We start from the raw sequence: 22,373 nt of genomic DNA on the forward strand, positions 1-22,373 counted from the left end.
TCATTAATGGCTCATGGAGTTAGCTGAATTCAGCCAGCTCTCCTCAGAAGTTATTTTTCCAGATCTGCATCAAACTCTGACTTTGTGGGACGTAAGAGTAAGTCCGGGACTCTAAAGAAACCCCATGCTTGAAGTTAATAAAAAGAGTATTGTTACTCATTCCTATTGGATTCTCATGGTTTCTTCCCAATCATAGTGCTTTCTGGACACAACTGCAGTGCCCCTATGACCCTTAGATCTTTTCTTGATGTGTTCACAGATGAGCCAGGCATACTATAACTGCAGATGGTTTCTCCCACTTCCTTCTGGATTCCAACATGGCTCCCTATTCTATTTCATCCTTTTGGGAACCTGTAACCTTTGACATATATTCCTAAGCTCACTCTCGTGTCATCTGGAAACTTTATGGCATGCTCTCATTCTGTAAAAATTGGGTAATCCTGATTATCCCAGTTTCTAATCAGCTTCTTAAAGAGAGCTAACGCCAGGGTAACCAACGCCTATTTCCTAAACACAGCACACAATTGCTGCTTAGCTTTGCCCACATATGGGCCAGCACATGTGTTTGTCCATGATTATTTGTCTTATGTACTATTCAATAAGTATGTCTTTGTATACACCTATGAATGTGCTTTGGCAGGTGCGGATGTGGGTGTGGGTGTGTAAGTAATCAGGTCAGTCTTGAAGTCCGAATAATGGATGTATGGTATTTTACTTTAATTAGTCTCTGTGCATTGTTAGCCTCAGTTTTCGTCTGCCCTCAAATATCAGAGGAAGAATGAGTTCATTTCCTTGAAGTTTATTAACTGTTACTGAAGGCAGAGAAAATTCCATAAGAGAAGGTTCCATACAGAGTAAGTGGAAGGGGAGCTCTGAGTTGGTAAGAAAAGATGCTTGGAGTGGGGACTTGGAGTGAAGGATGGAAGGGCAGATCTCTCCTTTCTTTTTCCCTCCATTCCCACAAGGATACTGGATTTTCAGTGGGGGTATCCTGCTCAGCATTCCCTCTCCAAAATGGAACCAGAGAGGGGAAACTTGATACAAAGTAGAGGTAAAAACACCTCACAGCTCCTCTGTTTCTCCATCCAAGGGGATGCCAATATCCACGTTGTAGTCTACAGGCTCCCCGGAGCTCAGCCAGGGAATAGGGGTTCGATTGAAAGAAGGCCTGTTGGAGAGGTTCTGGTTGTAGAGGACTAGGGGTTCACTCAGCAAGGGCCCCAGGTCAAACTTGGGCATCTGGAAGGTCATGCGTTTGGAGGCCTTCTCATATCCACCATAAGGCATTGCTGTCCTGAAAAGGGGACACATTATTTAATTAAAAGCCAGAACAAAAGAAAGAGTTTTGTCAGTGGGATGTTACACTGTTTTGAGGATAGGGAAGTCTGTGAATTCTAGTTGCAGATTGCTTCTGCACTCCTTATTCTTCTTCTCCCTAAGTACTCCATTCCTCCTTCTGGTTTGCTTGTTTCCCCAAAGCTAAAAATGAGAAAAGTAGTCTAGTGTGTACTAGATAGAGAGTCTCATGGATAGTTGTAAGCCAAACCAGTCACATTTTCAGAGAATTTTACCCCAAACACTATAGACTCAAGGGTCTGAGGTCACCTTAAATTATAATGACCCCCCTCAAAACCCCTACCCCACCTTCAGTGGATAGTGCGTGCCCTGGATGAGAGGAATTAACATTTCCTGGAAAATCCAGGCACCTTAGGACCAAATGCAAAAGCACTTCTCTAGGGCTTCCCTGTCCCGTTTTCACACAGTCTAGAGAAACCCAGTTCCAAAAGGATAGATACTTGAACCTTACTAAAGTAGGGTATAAAGAAATAGAATCTTCAATAGCATAATAACTTGCTGTGGTGCATAATCTATAAAAATTCTGAATCACTATGTTGTACACCTGAAACTAATATAATGTTGTAAGTCAACTATACTTCAATTAAAAAAAGAAAAGAAAAGAAAAATAGAGTTATACTATAAGGACAGTAATGGAATTGTAACCTTGAATGAAGGGAGCCTCAAGAAGCCTTTAAGTGTGTAATATATTATTCCCATTTCACAGTCAAGGCAACCAAGGCTCAGAAGTAGGGTGACTTTCCCACACCGCTATGAACAGCTATGAACATAACTATGAACTAAAATTCAGATCCTGCCTCCTAGCAAATTTTTCCTTCATCATACCATGCTGTTTCTCTGAGCTAGAGTGAAAAGACCAAAAGCCTTTATTGTGGCCCCCAAATTCCTCCCATGCCTCCTCATCCCCCTGAAACATTTGAACCAGTCTCCATTCCAACTAAGGGCATGTTGCCATACACTGGAATGCATCAGGTTCCTTCCACATCCTCCTTACCTGTTGAAGGACTTATACTGAGGGAGATCAGCTTTGGCCCCGTGGGCCAGCAGGTTGATGCCAAGTTCCACTTTTTGCTGGGAGTCAACCCCCATGGCTCTCTCCCATGGGGAAATATAGGTCTTGAACACAGTGATATGTTTTCCTTCTCCACCTGCCTGGTCGTCTGGCAGCCATGGGAGAGAAATAATAATAAGTCAAATAATAGCAGTTAGTAGCCAATGGAAGTTAGTCTCAGAGCCCTGCACTAGAGAAGTTGCTGGGGCCAGGGACCAAAGGTAAAACATCTTGGTAATTGTAGAAGGTTTGTGAAATAATGACAGCCTGGAGTCGGATTTGTGATACAAACTGAAAGGCTAGAAAGGTGACTGAGAGACAAGGCTTCTGGGTGGAATAGACACGTCTCTGTATCCTTATGGACCCAGAAAGTCCATCAGGCTATCTCAACAGGCCTCTCCTGCTTCCTACACCCAGTCTAGGCCTCATTCCTGGGTATTTCTCTGCTTTAGAGACCAGACACCTTATACTTGGGTGAGGATACTTGCCTAGTCCTGTCTCGCCAACCCCTGCAGTGCCAGCAGCTCCTCCTTGGCCAGTCTGGCCCCCAGGACCATCTGTACCCCGATATCCAGACCCAGGGCCCTGATGATGGTGATGCTCGTCAGAGCCATACTGTCCGGCAGAGCCACTTCCCCCTGCCTGGCCTCCACCGCTGCCCTTGCTGTAGGAGAATCCCTGGCCAGCTGTACCCAGCTGTCCCCCAACTGTGGGAAGGAACTTCTGGAAGTGATCCTGAAAAGAAAGGACAAAGTAAGGGGAAGGTTAGCAATGGGTATGGGGAATACCATAGCAAGTAGGAGGTGATCAGAGACAATGGACAACCAGAAGACACTGAATCATCTGAGACTCCCCCCTTCAATAGATGGTTAGCAGATAGCCTGACTGAGAGAAATTAAACTCTCCTTAAGGGATACAACCCCTATGGCTCAGTTCGAATTACATCTAGGATGGGGGCAACTCATTCTCCAAAATCCCCTTTCCCTCCTTACCAAGGCAAAGAGAACCAAGAGTTCTGCTCAACTTAGGTTTGAGAGATTGGGGCTGGCATGGAGAACCCAGCCTCAAGTTAAAGAACTAGAGAGATCTCTGCTCCTCCCCTGCATCTTGTCTAACAGATAAAAGTCTCTTCTCTCTCTTCCTCTTCCTCTCCCTTTCTCCTCTTGGTGCCTGTTGGACCAGGACTTCCTGACAGTGAAACTGTAGTGGGTAGGGGGAAGGGAAGCCCAAAGGGCAACACTGGATCCATCCCCAAAGCCTAAAAATAACCCTGCCAACTCCTTCAGGAGGCTCTCCTGGCCACCCACCGAACACACCCCCATGCTCCACCCAGTGTAACCAGACACAGGCAGGGGGGAGGGCTTTTGGCCTCCTAAAGTTAGATATGACCGGCTCAGCATTTTTATTCTGCTCCTACATACGGGCAAATGGCAGACACTCCTGCCCCTGGCCCCATGTAGGCATCTATTTTCACTCTCCCCTGGCTGCCCAGGAAAGGTGGAGGGGGAAGAAAGGAAATGGAAACGATCCCCTCCTTCTCAGCTGAAATATCTTGTGCCTGGTCCCTCTCCAATCTCTACTTCTCTTCGGAGAATGATCCTGACTAGGAGACGTAGGACCTTAAAGCATGGTTTCGGTCCCCACATCTGTGGTCCTTACACTGACCCTTTAGATAAAAGAATGGCTCAAGAAGAGATGGTTATAAAAATTCACTTACCTCTTTCTACGGTTGCCAGATTTTGCAAAAAGAAAAAATCACAGGACACCAGTTAAATTTGAATTTCAGATACACAATAATACTTTTTTAGTATAAATATGCCTAAGTATTGCATGGGACATATTTAGATATGAGAGTATTCATCATGTACCTGAAATTCAAATTTAACTCGGTGTCCTGTATTTTTTAATTTAATTTTCATGTCCCAAATATTTCATGGGACATACTTATATTAAAAAATTGTTGTGTATCTGAAATTCAAATTTAACTAAGTGTCTTCAATTTTTTTTTTTTTTTTTTTTTTTGCCATGCTGCGTGGCTTGCAGGATCTTAGTTCCCCAACCAGGGATCGAACCCAGGCCCCTGGCAGTGACAGCACCAGACCACTGGACCACCAGGGAATTCCCTAAGTGTCTTCAATTAAAAAAAAAAACTTATGTCCCAAATAATGCATGGGATGTACTTTACTAAAAAATTATCTGTGTATATCTCAACTTTATTTTTTTAATTGAAGTAGCATTGCTTTACAATATTATATTAGTTTCAGGTATACAACATAGTGATGCAATATTCTTATAGACCATACTCCATTTAAAGGTATTATGAAATATGGGCTTTATTTACTGTGCCTACAATATATCCTCAGTAGCTTATTTAGTGTGTATCTCAACTTTAAAATATAGGACTGGGCATCCTGTGTTTTATCTGGTAATCCTATCTTTAATACTTAACCATACTGGGAAGGAATTTTCTCCTTGAAGGTGTGGACTCCCCACCCTGCCTCACCAGCTCTAAGATACAGATTTAGTTTCAGAGGTGGGCTGTAATTCACCCTGGAGCTATTGGGGGCTCGCTGTATCTGGGGGGTTAATGAGCTTATAAATTAGCTGGGAGGGGAGGTTGGTCATATTTTAGAGACTTGGGCGGGGCCTACCAAGAAGCTGTCAAAAGAGGCACGAGCCTTTCAGAGTAGTAAAGTTCTGAACTCACCATTGAGCTGTCAGAGAAGACATCAGGGTGGTTTTCATAGATAAATTTCTCCACCCGCATCTGCCGCAGTTTGAACATCTTGGAGCCCCGGTTAGTGAGTAGCGACAGCTCCTCCAACATCACATCCCTTGGGACGCTGATCTTCTTGCCCAGGTTCAGGCCTGAGCTCTCCTGTCCACCTTTCAGGGAGGTGGGGAGGCAGAGGCAAGGGAAAGAGGAAAGTAGGGTTTTCTAGCTCCAAATGAAGCTGCCATCCACAACTAATTAAGTGTGTGTGTCCCAGCAGAGATCACTGAGGGAAGCAGATGCTGTCTGTGATGTCTGATCAAATTCTATCTAGTTTATGAGGGATTTTGATTTCCTGGGTTTGGAGTTGGAGAGAGTGTATGGGAAATGGGGTGCAGAGTGAGACAGTGGGGATACTAGAATGGGTGAAGACGGTGAATGGGGTAAAAGGTATGGGGTACAGGGCAAAAGAGTAAAGAAACATCATAGATGGAGGTCATTGGGGAAACTGTAGCACGGGGGGAAAGCCCAAAGCCACCTCTAAATATATACTCCTATCTTAACTCCTTTGCCTTCTCTTCCCCTCAGTAAACTGGCTGCAAACGGCTTCTAGGTATTGATTGGGAGAGCTCTTCACATGCTGTACTCCTACCACCCCCAGGAAAAATGCCTGAGCAATTTTCCATTTTAAGTGCCTATACGAGGCTCCTTAGCTCTGGGGAAAGAAGTAAGGAAATTAACCATTTATTGAGACCTTACTCTGTGCCAGTCTCCATCATACATATTTTCTTCTCAAACATACCTCACTGACCTGTGGGTCCTGTTGTCTTGGACCTGTGCTGGGTAACATGGCATGGGTGTTATTGTCTCAGATTACAAGGTGAAAAGGGTGGAAGGGTGAGTAGTCAGTGTTGAATTCTTTCTTCCTTTCCCCCCTTCCCCCCACCCCTGCAAACCTCACCCCCACCCCAAATTCCTCTTGTCTCTCCTTATCTCTTCGCCTTAAGACACATATAACCTTATGATACTTCTGGGGCTCATGGGCCAGAGATACTCTCAATAAGAAGTCCCACACTAGGTAGGTGCAAACATGCCATACCTCCAGTGAGTTCCATGATCAGCTTGCTGGATTTCCGCTTCTTGTTGGGGGCAGGGGTCCCTGAGAGTGGCATTGTGGAGGTGGATGGAGCCTGGATAGGGTGGGAAGGAGGAGGTGAAGGATGGACAGGGACTGCGGTGAGTGTCTACAGTAAGGCACTGCTTAAGGACTTCAGGGAGCAAAATTTCATTAGATTTTTTAAAAGAAGTACATATTTCTCTAAAAGGTGAAAAACCATTGCTTTAGGGCTTCTCTTCTTGGGAAGCAGGGCAGAAAGTATAGAGGCACCCCTTGCCCCTGCCTTCTACCAACCTCTTTTCAGCTGTTTTACATAGAGCTGGTGCCGGGCTTAGGAACACAATATGTATTAGGAGGGCCTGGGGGTAAAACAAACACATTACTTACAGGTCAGGTAATGCACCCAGGTTTCATTGGTTTGGCATGACTTGAAGCTTTTATTTGTACGGGGCTCCCAGACTGGGATTATCATTGCAAACTCTGGCCTCTCAGTCTTCCCCAAGCCCCAGAGTGGGGGGGGGGGGGTGGAGCAGAAAAAATGTTCTGCCAGGGTTGAGGAGATCCAGCCAGAAACATTCTCCATAGGATGGAGAGGTTATTGCCCCTCCACCGGGCCAGCTGGATCATGGCCTGGGAGGTGACAGCAGTGCTCCCACTCAGTTTCAGTCACTCCCCACCCCCCAGACCTGGAGTGGAGAGGGAGGTCAATCTTGATGCATGTCAATTCAGCAATATCATAGCAGTGGGGAATTCAGGGAGGACAGGAACATAATCATAGGATCTGGCAGTGGAGGGGGACAAGCTGGGAAAAGATACAGATTCCAGCCCCTCCTTAACAGAAGTTGGCACTCAGCGAAATGTCTTCTGCTGAGTCCTGTCTCACAGCACATCTGCGATTCTACTAGCTTAGTGGGGTCTGCTGAGGCCAGAGTCCAGGAACTGCTAAATAGATTCTCCCCATACCTCTCTCAGCCCCAACTAGGTTCTTGTTTTCCATCCAGCCTCTCAGACCCCCTTCTCATTCCTCCAGTGCCACCCCAAAATCTCCAATCCCCCCACCCTCTTGGGCCCTTCTCCTTCCAACTCTCTGTGGCTCCCCTGAACTGGACAACTGGGAACTGAGTACAGATGGAGGAGGGAGGAGCTCCCCCCAGGATCAAGGGTCACTATTACAGACACAGACACAGCAGTCAGCAGAGTGGGCTCCAGCCCCTCTGACTATAAAGCTGGAGACTTACCGGCTGCTCAAGCGGTGGTCAGCTCTCCCTGGGGTCCAGCAGCTTTGGAGGACTGTGCTGCTGTGACTAGAGAACCCGAGCTGGGCAGGCGTGGGGGCAGCACTGGCAGTGGGGGAGGGAGGGTGGTTATTAATAGAGACGATGAGCGCAAGCAGCTCAAATGGCACAGGGGTACTGAGACCCTGGAACCAAGATCCCATCCTCCTTGCCCAGAGGCTCAGGAAGGGGAGGAAAGTCCTTTGGAATTCTCTCACTAAGCTGTCTGAGCCAAGGATCAGTCTACCCAGGGACTCCTCTTCTTTGGCACCTCGAGGCTGAGATCCAAAGAAGCACTCAGGGAGAAAGTGAAAACTGAGAGGGAGAGAGGAAGCAGGCAGCAAGTGGTGAATAAGAATTCGGAGTGGGAAAGTGAGAACCAGGAGAATGTGTCTGGAGAGCCATTCGGAGACAATCCAGGCTGGAGCTGGAGGGACATGTGGGTGAATTTTGGGGGTGGGAGGGTTTAAGATGCTATGTTTCGGGAAGGAATTTCTGTTCACAATGGAACTGCCCTTTGAAAGTTCCTGGATAGGCTGGTCTTTCCTTTGGGAGGGCCAGATTTTGGCAGGATAAGGGACCAAATTAACCAAATCCAGTAGTTAGGCTATCAGGGATGATGTGGGAGAAGACTTGACCAGTTTCTGCCTTTTCATCCCCATTTGCTGTTCGGGTGCTCAGTTTAGCCTGCTCTGCCAGATAGATGTCACTTTTTTTTTTAAATTTATTAATTAATTTATTTATTTTTGGCTGCATTGGGTCTTCGTTGCTGCACGCGGGCTTTAGTTGCGGCGAGTGGGGGCTACTTTTTGTTGTGGTGCGCGGGCTTCTCATTGCGGTGGCTTCTCTTGCTGCGGAGCACAGGCTCTAGGTGCGCAGGCTTCAGTGGTTATGGCTCGCGGGCTCTAGAGCACAGGCTCAGTAGTTGTGGTGCACGGGCTTAGCTGCTCCGTGGTGTGTGGGATCTTCCAGGACCAGGGATCGAACCCGTGTCCCCTGCATTGACAGGCAGATTCTTAACCACTGAGGCCGCCACCAGGGAAGTCCCAGATGTCACTTCTACCTGAAGGGGTACACGTAGGCTTCTGACCTGCCAGGGCTTTACTCTCTGAGGCTCCTACTTGGGATTTTCTTCAAAGGGAGCACACACCCCATAGGATCTGGACTGTCCCATTCACACTGGTCTAGAGAAGCCTCTGGGAAAGGGCACAAGCTTGAGAGCCCCCTCCAGGGAAACCTGTCATTTGCCCGGCACCTTCCTCGGTAGCTGCGTGAACATCCTGGATCCTTCTCCATCTTCTGCTCAGGTTTTGTAACCAGCTGCTGTACCTCTGCTGTATCCACCACCCTGTTGTGGCTGCCTTAGGAAGTGGCTTTTGTAGTCCCCAGAATACCTTTCTGTCCCTCTGTGAGCTACCCACTCTTCCTGACCATGTCCTTTTCCCATCCTGAACTTTATAGGTTCAGGTTAGGGGCTGAAAGTTCGCCCTGCTCCCCTCTACTTGGCCTCTGCCCAGACCAGTTTAGCCTCCAGATTCCTCATCTTTTGTCCTTTTTCTCCATTCTCTCCTAACCCAAAGAAGCAATTAGATGAAAAAACATAAATAGCAAAAAGTGATTTCGTCATCATTACCATCCTCCCCTCAAAAACCAACCAAAATTTTGGTCTCTTATGATTGAGTACCTAAAACTACCTAGTGAATGAAGACAGAATATTTAGCCTAGGCTCTCTGAGCCCTTCCTTTGAAATTCTGAGAGGCTGCATATTTGGGAGAATCGGGTCAAGGGCCTGGTTATTGGCAAAAATCTGCCCCCTGCTGGTAAAATTGGGGCAACAGAACTTCCTCTTCTCAGAAGTCTAATTCTAGCCGCCTTTCAGTGCCTTCTCTTTTTTATTTAGTCTCAATCCACGCTGATCCACCCTCTCTCTCCTTCTTCCCTCTCTCACCCCACCTTCAACTTCAGCCATTGCTTTCCCTTCATTTCCTCCAGGGTGTTGGGAAAGCAGGGCCTTTCCAAATTGTCTAGGTTCTGTAAGCTGAGGCCTCATCTGAGAAGTATGGAGCAGGGGATGGAGAAGGGGAGAATCTGGAGAGAGAGAACTGGGGGAGTGAAGGAGGTGGCTACACTGGATTAGGACAGAATTGGTAGAGAAGAGCAAAAGACCAGGGGGTGAAGGGCAAAACAGTAAAAAATAGGAGGGTAGGAACTGAGAAAGAGATCAGGAATCAGGAGATCAGGGGTATGAATTAGAGAAGATGAAGGGGAGACCAGGATTTAGGTATAAAACTAGAAGAGATGACAACAACAGAAGATATGGAGCATAAGTTTATTCTTGTGCACAAACCAAAGTACTGTGACTCACACTCAATATGCAAAGGAAATTATCAATTTCCAGATCAAGCAGCAAGCGTGACTGGTGGTGGTCATGGTGAGAGGGGAGCCCATATCCCTCTAGGATCAGAGATCAGGACCTAAGCTGGAAAGAAATAAGAACTAGGGTTTGAGGGATGTGTTAGAACTAAAAAGAGGTTTTGGCTCTGGGTGTTTCCCTGCCCTTTCTCAGGTAGTTATGACAAGCTGCAGAAGACAGAGGGACAGATTCAAAGGAGGTAGCACAGATACCTGTCTTTCAACACTCAGCACACACTCTCACATCCCTCCACCATCATCCCCCTTCACTCTAACAAATACATTCTTCTCCCTCAAATTTCTCCCCAATTCCCCTTTTGTGTACATGATTGGTTTCTTATTATCCAATTTTACTCTCTACCAACACTGTAGTCTCCCTCACCATGCTTCTCTCTGAGGCTCGATCAATTTCATTCATTTCTGTTCTGCTCCTGGTTTCTACCTCACTTTCCACATCATGGTTCTTTTCTCCTTTCTGTCTTAAGTTCATGAGACAATGAAGCCAATGATTTGTTCATTCTCAGAGGACATTTTCTTTCTTTCTTTTCACTTCTTGGATGCTTTGTTGCTCAGCATGGGCCTCTCCAGTTGCTAACTTTCTGAAATCCCAAGGAACAGAATTCTTAGTTCTACTCCTGGTCTAGCTGGTATAACTCAACCCATACAAACTGCCCTGGTCCTTCGGGTCTCCTCATACTCTATGAATTTCACCAGATGCTCTACACCTGCTACAGATGATGATCTTTAACTCTAATGAGTCTCTTTCTCCCCACCAGACATTCTATGTGAGGATAACTGACTCTTCTTTCATTAGTGCAAGGGTAAGACCCAGATTGGGTCTTTATTTAGACGGCTCCTCTTACTCTTGCCTCAGACAGAAGAGCACATCTGTGTGCACGCACACACTTGCACACACACACCTAGGAAAATGCCAGACAAGCTTGGGAAAGAAGAGTGAGGAGCAGCAAATGATTTCGTGCAAATAGGGGTCAGTTCAGTCCCTTTGCTGCCTGTCTGGTGGTGAGCTTCTTGCCTGAGGTCTCAGTGGTAACTTCTCTGTCTTTCTCATTGACTGTTAAAACAAAGCCCACAGAAAAAAGCACAAATGTAGAGAAATGGAGACTAGTGGAGGAGTGTAGGTGAAGAGACAGAGTTAAAGACAGAGATCCAGGCAAGGAGCTACAAAGAGAAGCACAGACACCAAAGCAAAGATAGTATTATAGGTTGGAAAGCAGCAGGGAGGTTAGGAGTCAGGAGGAAGCTGGGAGATGGGACACCAACTCCAAAACTTTCTCTGGCAGGAGGGAATTTAGCCTGCAAAGGAGGGGTGGCGGGAGCGGGGGCGGGCGGGTTGGGTAGAAGCAACTTTAGGAACTAGCTGTTCCACCTCCCCTTGGTCCTGGGAGCTGTGTCCTGTTCAGTGGTGGCCCGCCCCAGGCCTCCACACATGAGCCTGCCATCCTGTTCTAGTAGCTGAGAACCGGGGCCTGGCTACCTGGAAGCCACAGGAGCTGGGGGAGGTCCCAAGACCCCTGGGAGACTCTGGAGGAGGGGCTGGGCTAAGGACAGGGGCTGAGGCCAGCTCTGCCCTCCAGATGGGCTCATCCAATGTAGTGGCTGCTCGGGGGGCAAGCACAGTGGGTGCCAGGGGCTCTGCAGTGGGCTGGGGCGCTGGAGTCGAAAATCGGCGGATCTCCTGGACTCGGGCAGTTTTGGGAGGCACTGAGGAGGTGGGTCCAGGAGTCGGGGGAACCTCATCAAAACAGAACATGGCACTTTTAAGTTGGTAGGGCTGGTGCCGCATGAAATCCAAAGCCTTAATGCCCTGCTTGGGGGCTGCCCGAGGCCCTTGGGATTGGATCTTACTAGGGAGAGTTCGGGCAGCTTGGGGGAAAAACGGTGAGAGCAGTGGGTTGTAAGCAATTGGAGGTGGGGCACGGATATTGGGTGAATATTTCCAGGAAGGGGGCAGGGAGGGGGTAGGAGAAGGGCTTCTGGGCCGAGGGCCAAGGCCAGGACCAGGTGCTTCCACCACATACCTGTCCGCTCGGCTCTGACGCTTGGCAAACAGCTCCCCACCCCTGCCTTGAAGCCTTGGTGGTTCAGGGATTCCAGCTGAAGGGGCCGCCCCATTCACTAACCCATCGAGGAACCCTCGAGAAGGGGGCTTGGGAGCCACTGGGGGTGGAGTCTTAGGAGTTGTAGGGGGTGGGGTCTTGGGAGCCATTGGAGGCGGGGTTTTAGCTGTCACGTGAGGCAAAGTCTTGTAACTCCTGCCACCCGGTGGCTGCATGAAGTTGCAGGCTTCAGCCCCGAGGCTCAGGGCATCCTCCTCTGGACAAGATTCCGCACCCCCAGCCCGGGGTTTTTCATCCAGGTTCTGCACCAACGATAGCAGCTCCGGGTTGGGCGAGTTCTTCGTCTCCTCATTTCCCGGCCGGAACATCTGCTTTCGGGTCCCCCGACGCCGGGCCTCCTGGAGGATGCCGGTGCGAGCAGCTGGCACGGAGATGCGCTTCTCTCGAGCGCTGGAGGGCTCAGGGGCTGCGGGGCCAGGGGCGAGGGCCTCTGGGCGTGCAGCAGGTCGCAGAGGCGCCGATAGGAAGATAGAAGCGGTGGAGGTCATGGCAGCTCCGCTAGCGGCGGCGGGGGGCTCTGGGGCTCCGCCTGGCGTAACAGGACGATTGGGGGCTGGGATGTATAGGGAGCTGGTGGCCGTCACGGGGCCGGAGGAGCGTGGGGTGCTGGTGGAACCGGGGGTTGACACGTGGCTGGGAACCCCTGAAGAGAAGCTGGGCAGAGGAGTGGTCCCCTGCGGAGAGGACAGGAAAGGCGGTGGGACGGCGCTGAGGCCTCCCAGGCTCTCATTTGCCCTTTTGGGAGCCAGGGGCCGGAAAATAACCGAGGTGGTACCTGGCCGCTGCCCTTGTAAGCCCGGAGTAAACGGCCTGGCTGACCGGTTAAAGATGCTTGGAGCTGGGGTAGAGGCTCCACTGCTAGGGAGGAAAGGTCTGGGGCTGGCTGCAGGGGCCGGCGAAGGGCTGGATGGGAGCACAGCCGCCTCTGGCGGAGCGCTTTGTGCCCGAGGTGGTGACTGCAGGCCCTGCCCGTTGAGCGTGGCGGCTGGACCATCCCCGGCCGGCTCCTGAGTGCTGGAGTCTGCGCGCTGGCGCTGCTGTTCAAAGAGTTGGGCCCCTCGCCCAGAGGCCTCACTCAGCTGCCCTCCCAGCCCCGGGCCCTGGCCCTCTGCTGCGCCTGAGCTCGGCCTGGCCAGCTCCATGTCCAGGTAGGGGCTGTCCCAGTCGGACTGGTTGGTGAGGCTGCGGGCGTCGGAGAAGGCCTCTTCGTCCAGCTCAGACTCACTAGTTGGAGGGACGCCGTCCTCCTCCCCAGCGCCTGTCCCCGCGGCAGCCCCAAAGCTCACTAGGGTGTACTTCTTGGCTCTCTGCCGACGTTTCTTAAACATCAATACCCCTTTCGAGTGGGGGTTGGGGGCTGCGGTTAGCAGGGATGCAATCGTCCGGCATTTGGTCTTGGCCTCCTTCACACTTCTCTCTTGGAGGCTCTCTGCCCTTTGCAGTTCTGGGGAGAGGAGGAGGGAATGGTCAGGGAGCATCTTCTGTTCCCCAAGGCTCTCACCCGCCCCCCACCCCCTCCCCCCACCAGCCAGCTCCCTCAGGCCTCCCACCTCTGGTCTTCTCACTGGCCTGACCCACAAGGTCTCTCCTGCCTTTGGCAAAGTCCTCTAACTTGGGGCCAGAGTGGAGGTGAAAGGTGAAACCAAGGACAGTGAAGGGAAGGCAGAGGGTAGTTGGCTGCCCTGACACCACTCTGACCACAGCTCTCCTCCTATCCTCTCTTCCCTCCTGTCTTTCAGGAGATTGCTCTTACCCACACCACACGCATGCCTCCCCTGCTTCCCTCCATTCCTGGCTGGCAATGTGAGGCTGGGGTAGAAGGGGGTTTACTTCCCATGGCAGGCAAGGACATGAAGCAGGTCCCACGGTAAGAAAAAATAAGAAGGGGCACTTTTCTCCCACCAAAGAGACCCTGTTAGGGGACTTCTCAGAAAGTTTGGGACTTATCCCCTCTTCCTACCCCTTACCCTATAATAAGGACACAAAGGATCCTTAGCAATGAGGATCTTCATTCATAATTCCACTATCATCGTGTGATCCACGTCATATACATTCATAGAAATAACTCCCACCACACATCACTTCAACAAGGATATGGCTCTAGGGAGAGGTGGCTATGGGCATATTTTCTCATCTGTACTTTTCTCTCACATCCCCATATACTCTAGCTTATATACATCCTAGTTCATATACACATGTATAAATACACGTGTCCACACAAAAACATACATGCATACTCAAAGTGGCCCTTCTTCCCAGAATTCCCCTAGCAGAGACACTGTCACTAACAGTTGGGACAAAATTTAAGTGCCTTCTAAATCCAAGGTGCTCCTCTGTGCCTCAAACCCCTGCTACTCACAGGCAGGGATGGCTTCAGATCTGAGATGCAGGAAAAGCCAGAGTGCTGCTCTCCAAGGAAAGCTTCCAGATCTTTAGGATATCTCAAAGTCACCAGTTGATACAGTCTCCTTTCCCCCAAGCTGAGGGTGGGAGTGGGGTGGGCTTCTTTGACAGAGCTGCCCCCTATTTTCCAAGCCTTCTGGGTAGAGAGCTCAGGTAGACACTACCAGGCAGGCACGCAAGCACTGTGTGCTAAGGGGAGCCAGGACAGGGTTTCCCGTGCCACGTGGGGCCTGGGAGGTGGAGCCAGGAAATGGGAACGCTGCCCTGCTGCTAGGACCCTGACTCGGACACAGATACTCTCCGATCCATGATCCCCAGTTCCTCCTGAAAAATTCTTGAAATTCCATCTACTTTCCACTCAAGATATCAAAGCTCCCTTCTGATTAGGGCTCTCATTCCACCCGTTCCAACGTTCATAGCACACAATAGTACTGTGTACTAGAGATAGGCACTGGAGTCATAGTTTAGTTCAGATTTTTGGTTCTTGGGAGAGTTACTTCATCTCACTGAAGTTCAGTTTCCTCATCTGTAAAGAAGGATGATAACATAACGTCTACCTCATAGGGTTGCTATGAGGTTTAAGTGAGATAATGTAGGTAAATTTAGCATTTAACCTAAGCCCCACTGTGAGTAATTATTACTATCAAAGCTTTCTTGACACTAGCTACACATGTATCCAGACACTTTCTTGTTCACTCATATCTTCTCCCACGGACTCCCACATACATGCTTTCACGTATTCATAGATTACTCACACTTCTCTCTCACACATACACCCTCTCTCCATGAGTTTTCCATAGCTCATGTGGTCACAAACCCCTTTGACATGTGACCATAGCATCAGCCCATTCTGAGAAAAGGGCAGTGAAACTCTTAAGAAAAGAAGGAAGAGGAAGGAAAAAAGGAGGAGGGGGTAAGGGAGTAAGACCTTTCCCAAAGACCTCCCTTCCCCAACTGTTGATGTAGTCCCCTCCATTCTAGATTCCAGAACTCTCTTGGCTGTGGGAGGGTAGTACCTGCATAGAACGGGTCCTGGAGCTCAGGAACTGGGCTTGGGGCTTTGTCGCAACTGGCTTGGCTGAGAGGCTCTTGGCTGATGGGCTCAAAAGTCTCCATGCCGAGAAAGGCAGTGTTGGCTGGAGCAGAACCAGTTTGAGGCACCCCCCACGCCTTTTAAAGCCCCTTTGTCTTATCCCCAGAGCTGGTAGCTGAATGAGCTCACTGTGCTATTTTTGGAGCCTGGCCCCCCTCCCTTCTCTGGGCTGCCCCACAAGCCCTGGTATGATGGACATGGGCACCTGCCTACCCTTCCCCCTACCCCACCACACTGGACAATGAGGTCTGCTTAGCTAAAAATATCCCTGAGCCACTCACTAACTACAGTCTCACCCAGCATGATGGGGAAGGGAGAGGGTGCTAAAATGAGAATTGGGGATAAGCATGAGATCGTGGGTGTGCATCTGGAATTTCTTTGTGGGACATGGGACACTCTCAGGGATGTCTGATGGTAAACTGTCACGTCCTTAGCCTCTATTCCAGACTTAGAGGCACAAAATTCTATGGATCAGGAATCAGAATAGGGGAGGAACGAAAGATGAGAACTAGAGGGGTAACCCTGAGATTTCCAAGGTGACAAGAAAGGTCTCTAGAGGAGGGGTATGGGAGGCATAGGACAGGGAGAAAGTTCACTCTTAGACTTTGTTCTGTAGCTCACATCAAAAATAGTAAAGAGGGCTTCCCTGGTGGTGCAGTGGTGATGCAGGGGACAGGGGTTCATGCCCCGGTCTAGGAAGATCCCACATGCCGCGGAGCGGCTGGGCCCGTGAGCCATGGCCGCTGAGCCTGCGCGTCTGGAGCCTGTGCTCCGCGTCTTAGGGCCTACATTCTCGCCTAAGATAAGAAGCCAAAGATCCCTCCCACCACCACTTCCTAGAGATCTCATGACTATTCCATAGCCTCCCAGTCCCCAGGAATCCTAATGGAACTAGCAATGTCAAAGGTAGCTCTGATGCTATGCCTGCAATTAACACTGAAGAGTCCCTGTATCCCTGTCCTGCTTCCAAATACTCCCCTGACCCATGTCTGCACTCTGCCTTCACCCCGTCTGACACCTAGCAAAATCATAGCAACGACAAGCAAACCCTTCATCAATTCATGTCCCTTTCCAACTTCCCTACTTATCCTGTTCCTGGGTTGGGTTGAGCCCCCTGTACTTTTTTGTCACGCTAGTTCAAACAGCAAAACTAATGGGGATCGTGAGAATAATTATTTTCCCCTCCTATCCATTACTCTTCTCCACCTGTCCCCAAGACTGTATCCAAGGGAAGCATAAGGTAGGTGGAATGTATGGTTATGGAGTGTTAGATTTAGGGCTCAGATTGAAGGATCCTGACTAAGGAAAAGGAGTTCAGGCACTCACTGGCTTGTTTGGCCTTCTGAGTATAGGTGGTAGTCAGATCTTCTGCCACTGGGTGGGGAACAGGCCCCACCATAGGGATGAGATGAGGGCCAGGCCGGAGGGGGCCATGGGGCAACAGCAGGGCCTCAGCCGGGGGTGGCTGAAGGGTTGTCCCGTCCTCCCAAGATGGGGAGCTCACGCGGCTGTCATCCTGGCTGGGAGGGCCAAGGACACCAGGTGCTGGCTCTGCGGGGCTGTCAGACAGGTAGACCTCGTCAGGTGGGGCTCCTGGAGGGGTGGGCCTTGTTGGGCCTCGGCGGCGGGGTCGGCGGGTCTTTTCCTGGGTGGCTGGGCCATCAGCATCACTGTCTGTCTCTCCATAGTAAGCCTCACTGTCAGGGGGAGAGAGGAGGCTCCCAGGCAGGAGAGGCTGGGGAACTGGAGCACCAGGGGGCTCAGGACTCAGCGGAGACAAGGGTGACAGTGCCTGAAGCTCACCAGGGGATGGAGATCGCACAGGCCCCTCGTCCTCTACCCTGGATGGAAAAGATGACAGAACTTGAGAAATGAGCTGGATGACTGAGAGCTAGAGAGATCTGGAGGAGATAGGAGAAGGATGTAAGGGGAGAGAGGGGACTGGCATGTAGGTGAAATGGATGGGCTGGGAAGAGTGGAGATCTGAAAATGAACTGGTAGGCAAATCTGCTTGGCAGGCTTTGACTGGAAGTGGGTTTAAAGAGAGATGTGACGATAAATAGACAGGCAAAGGGCCTAAATAGGCCCACGCACCCACATTCAAGTGCTTTGGGAGGCATACACAAACATCTATACTCCAGCACAGATACACAAGCAGAAATGGGTACTTGTCAGTAGCTGAAGTCAGGCCAGTGAGACATAGAGCTGAGACAGGCAATGGAAGCCCTGGACTAGGGGGATGGGTGTAGGCTGGGGTGGGAGGGGTCCATACCGCCTGACGGTGAGGACAAGCTGATTCCCTGAGTCATCGATGAGGCTCATGGCTCTGGCATGAGAGAGGCTGGTGCAGGAAACCCCATTGACGGCCAAAAGCTGATCCCTTTCCCGGAGTCCTGCTCTGCCAGCCTGGCTCCGTCTTCGGATCTGAGAAGGTGTTGGAGGAGAGACTGTAGGTGAGGGAGGGCTCCAAGGGGGGAATAGAATGAAAGGAGTTAGGACAGGAGGGACCAGTGTGTGGATGGAATTTTACTTTACAGGGTAAGAAAGGATGGGGAGGGACAAGAGGTGACAGTTAAGGGGGGTCAATCTAGACGGAAGAAGGTACAGATTTGAGAGAATAACACATCCTTTAAAGGAAGGTAGGGTAATCACTGAATGAAAAAGATGGGGAAAACTGCAAGGGGGGACGGGACGTACTATTGTAGAAATGGTGGTTATCCCCTCAAGATTTTCCTCCAAAGGAAATATCTATACTAGCCAACAGTTCTCTTCTAGTCCTTGGAGTCCTAGGCACCATTATCTACACAGTCAAGATTTTAGAACAGTACTCCAGATTGGAGGGAGTCCAGCAGATTCTGAGGGATTGCGATTGTGTATGTATATGTGTGCCGGGTGTGCACACACATGTACATATGTTAAAGTAATAATAGTAATAGTGGCGATACATTTAGTGCTTACTAAATGTTAGGCACAGTGCCAAGCACTCTACGTGTTTTATTGAATTTAATCCTTAGAAGTTAGCACCTATGGAGTAGGTACTATCATTACCTACATTTTATAGTTGAGAAAATTAAACCTGTGCTATGAAACCAAAATGGTAACAACTTCATCTGACAGACCATATCTTGCCATAACCCTCCTAGCCTTAAAAAAAAGTCTTGCCTAGTGAGAGAAGGGATCTGGCGTAGCGAAAGAGGAGGACTGAAGGCTGGGGCAGGGGCAGGGCAAGGCTGGGCTGGGCTGGGCTGCGTGAGAACCTCAGATCATCACATACCAATTTAGTTAGAGAGAAATGACAACCTTCCCTACATTCCTGGAGTTTGGAGTAGAGGCACAGACCCAGGAGAGCAAAGACTGGATGGCCAGCCCTGAGCCTCTGTTGCCAGCCCTGGACCTCTGCTTCTATGAAATTGAGGCACAGTCTTCCTTTTTCTCTGCTCCCAGAAACCAGGAATTCCCTTTTCTAATAGCCCCCCACAAGAAGGCTGTGCTCAGACACTGCTCCCCCCGTCAGATCTGAGCATGCTTCCTCGACCATCTACCCACCCCCACTCCACTTCTTCACAGCCTCCCACTTCTCCCCCCACAGGCCACCACATGACTCTTCCCAAGTTCCCTTGGGTTCCCCTTTCCCTGAAACCTCAATATAGGCTCCCTTACCTTGGATACCTGTAAAGGTTTCCTCTGCTCGGCCCCCCCCTGAAGTCGGAAGCCCCAGGGGGCTCCCCCAGACAGTGTGACCAGCACCTCCTCCTCAGCACCCATCTCTCAGCTTGGCCTATGGCCTTCAGAGTTTGGACAGTGTCCCAGGGAGAGAAGTCGAGGTGCTGGTACCCCGTCCGGCCTGTCTGGCTGTCCTGCTTCTGCTGCCCTAGGCCTTCCACCCCACACCACACACCACAGGCAGGCAACTTGGCCCTGAGATCAGTACAGTCCAGAACACATGTCCTGTCAATCGAAGCTGTGCTCAAAATAGTTACCGGCTGTACTCCCCTCCCTCCCCAAGCTGTATTACTCCCAGAGCTAATTATAGTGAAGACTTCTGCCCTCCCCTGTCTCCCATTCTCCTGCATGGGCTTTTTACTCAGGACTCAGAGTACTAGCTCTGTGGGCTCTATAACTAATGTACATCCTTTCAGGGACTGTGCGTTCCCTGATAGGGTCATGGACTAATCCCAACTGCTCTCCTCCAAACTTATTCCAAAGTGGCAGCAGCAGGGGCTTCAATTCCTGAGCAAGGAATGGCTGGGTTTGTCCCACAAGATTGCAAGACCCCCAGAAAAAAGTACCCCTTTGCTGTATGAATTAACCTATTAATCAAAGTGGAGATCCATATCCCACTGCAGTGCTGGGTGCAATGTAGAGGAACTCTGTTCAGCCTGCTCCAGCTGAAGTGTTGCCTGTTCCATAAAGCTTTTCCTGCCCATCTCCTCACTCCCTACCTATAGAATTAATCCTTCCTTCCTCTGGGCAAAATATGTATCTTGTTCGTATTTCTATTATTGTAGTTTTCAGCCAATATTACGGTTTGTTTATATGCCTGTCTCCCTCCTAGATTGTGAGAAACTTGAAGGCAAGGACTGTGTGTAAAAGCCAATCAACAGCCCCCAGAGCAATGACTGATGTAACAGGTGCTCAATGTTTGGTGAAATAAATTACCTCTTACAACACATAGTTGGTCATGGAAAGGTGGGTAGAGATAGGTGTGCATAAACATGCCAACCCATGTTAATAATAAAATATTTAGTTATTTTTAGGTTTCCATTACATGAATGTGCCCTATGTTAAGAGATCTCTTTCTTTTAAAAAACATAATATTATGGTGCTGTAATTATTGAAGGCTACAGAGGTCCCTGGAATAGCTGCTCTGATAGCATGCTAAATGCTGTTTGCCTTGGTGTTTGATGTAGTCATAAAAAGCACTTGGAATTTAGAGTCAGAACTGGGCTTGGATTCTTGTTCTATCATTTATTAGCTGTATGACCTTGGGCAGTTACTTGACCTCATCAGTGAAAAGAGTATCTAAATATCCATTCATTCACTATTCAAACATTTATTGAGTGCTAGCTACATGTAAGCCATTGTGCTATACCAGTGGCTTTCAATTAACCCTGCATATTGGAATCAATTAAGTGCATGTTGGAATCACCTGGAAAACTTTTAAAGCTACTGGCTCCCTAAAATAGGACTGTGTATATGATTAGATGATGGGTAATGACATTTTACATATTACATGAATTTATATATTATACAAATATTATACATTATACAAATACTTTATACACACACACACACACACTCTCTCTCTCTCTCTCTCTCTCTCTCTCAGGCCCCTCAGCCTTAGGGATTCTAATTTTATTGGCCTAATAGCTGGTATGGCCATTTTATTTTTATTTATTTATTTATTTTGCTATGGCCAGTTTAAAAAGCACTGCAGGTGATTCTAATGCGCAGCCAAGATTGAGAACCAGAGTGGGGATACAGAAACCAATAAAATGCAACGTATCAGCCTCTATTCTCAAGAAACTATGAATTTAAACTCTACTACTTACTAGGAGTGCAACATTAAGCAAAACAGAGGATACCTACTTTCCTATGCTGGCGTGTTAAATGGGATAAATTATGCGAAAATACTTAACAGAGACCCCAGTTTATGGCAATTGCTCAACAAATGTTAGCTGAATTTCGCAAATTACTAATCTAGACTAGTGGGTCTCAATCTTCAGCATGCAATGGAATTGTCTAGAGGGCCATAGCTTGCTGGGCCCCACCTGCAGAATTTCTGATTCAATATGCCTAGGGTGGGTCTGCAATTTGTAACAGGTTTCGCAGGTGAAACTGATACTGTTGCTCCCAGGATCACAGTTTGAGAAACACTGACCTCCACTATAAACTCCTGAGGACAGGAAAAATCTGCCTGTTCACTAAAACGTGCTCAATGCCTAATAACAGATTCCAGCAACGACTAGAAGTGCAAGTTTTTCAATGAATGAACCACTTTGTGCCTCAGAATAACTAAAATTTACTGTGCACAATATGAGAGCAAGAACTTTTCCCCACATTGGTCATAAAATTCTTCATTTAATGTTTTTTTCCCTTTAAATGCTTCCTTTACACCAGTGCTCTTTTTCCCCATTTCTTTTCTTCCTTATTAAAAAAAAACTTTTATTTTGAAATGAATTGTACATAATACATATGAACTATTTGAAAATAACAATAATGTAAATATCGATGTGAATATTAAGAAATAGAACACTATTAATATTATTGATGCTCCATTATGTTCCTCCCAATTATACTTTTCTCTTTCCCTCCCCAGAGGTAACCAACAGCCTGAATTTTGTTACTTTGGGGCTTTTTTGTTTGTTTCTTGTTTTTTTGGCCCCAGGCCAGGCTGCTTGCAGGATCTTAGTTGCCAGACAGGGACAGAAACCAAGCCCTCCAGCAGTGAAAGCGTGGAGTCCTAACCGCTAGACTGCCTGGGACTTCCCACTTTGTTTTTCTTTATAGCTTTATCATACGTGTATGTAATTACAAAACCTTATTTAAATTGATGAAGAACTTTTGTTTGTTCACTACTGTATTCCTGGACCCAAGAACATGGCTTGGAACACAACAATGCTTAAAAAATAATTATTAAATGAAAGGATTATTGAAAGGATTAAATGAGGTTATGTATATTTTAAAAACTCCTACAAATATTAGCTACAATATTGTTATTATTAAATGGCGTAATAATAATTACTCCAGGAACTGTAGCTCTTCCAAAAGGCTGGGGGCATTCTAAGAGTAGAGATTATCAGGCTGTGGCAGTGC

General features: G+C 48.5%; 2 protein-coding genes across 3 annotated transcripts; both read right to left on the reverse strand.

Annotated features, from left to right (window-relative positions):
* Positions 1–783: 783 nt before the first annotated feature.
* Positions 784–7,631, reverse strand: MYOZ1 (myozenin 1). The gene is made up of 6 exons (XM_082673429.1): positions 7,476–7,631; positions 6,220–6,310; positions 5,115–5,293; positions 2,896–3,142; positions 2,351–2,516; positions 784–1,294 (listed from the first exon to the last, which is right to left on the reverse strand). Exons 2-6 carry the CDS (start codon positions 6,290–6,292, stop codon positions 1,063–1,065), a joined length of 897 nt encoding a protein of 298 aa, XP_082529555.1. The 5' UTR covers positions 6,293–6,310; positions 7,476–7,631; the 3' UTR covers positions 784–1,062.
* A 3,627-nt stretch (positions 7,632–11,258) lies between these two features.
* Positions 11,259–19,454, reverse strand: SYNPO2L (synaptopodin 2 like). Of its 2 annotated transcripts, XM_082673848.1 has the most exons (4): positions 19,218–19,454; positions 17,830–17,981; positions 16,884–17,398; positions 11,259–13,505 (listed from the first exon to the last, which is right to left on the reverse strand). In XM_082673848.1, exons 1-4 carry the CDS (start codon positions 19,320–19,322, stop codon positions 11,341–11,343), a joined length of 2,937 nt encoding a protein of 978 aa, XP_082529974.1. In that variant the 5' UTR covers positions 19,323–19,454; the 3' UTR covers positions 11,259–11,340. The 2 variants fall into 2 exon arrangements, with proteins under 2 accessions (XP_082529974.1, XP_082529975.1); XM_082673849.1 differs by lacking the exons at positions 16,884–17,398; positions 17,830–17,981; positions 19,218–19,454 and adding an exon at positions 15,481–16,874.
* Positions 19,455–22,373: the final 2,919 nt, after the last annotated feature.

Source organism: Grampus griseus (genome assembly GCF_964374135.1).
Source record: "Grampus griseus genome assembly, chromosome: 16".
Lineage (NCBI taxonomy): Eukaryota > Metazoa > Chordata > Mammalia > Artiodactyla > Delphinidae > Grampus > Grampus griseus.

Bases quoted from the DNA above. Each gene is read 5' to 3' on its own strand.
- MYOZ1 (XM_082673429.1), bottom strand. From the start codon at position 6,292: ATGCCACTCTCAGGGACCCCTGCCCCCAACAAGAAGCGGAAATCCAGC. The intron at 5,294-6,219 runs GTATGGCATGTT...CCTCCCTGAAAG, and splicing joins GATCATGGAACTCACTGGAG to GTGGACAGGAGAGCTCAGGC. The intron at 1,295-2,350 runs GTAAGGAGGATG...TCCCCTTTTCAG, and splicing joins CAGTATAAGTCCTTCAACAG to GACAGCAATGCCTTATGGTG.
- SYNPO2L (XM_082673848.1), bottom strand. From the start codon at position 19,322: ATGGGTGCTGAGGAGGAGGTGCTGGTCACACTGTCTGGGGGAGCCCCC. The intron at 17,399-17,829 runs GTATGGACCCCT...TTTTCCATCCAG, and splicing joins CTTGTCCTCACCGTCAGGCG to GGTAGAGGACGAGGGGCCTG. The intron at 13,506-16,883 runs GTGAGTGCCTGA...TCCTCTCCCCAG, and splicing joins TCAGAAGGCCAAACAAGCCA to AACTGCAAAGGGCAGAGAGC.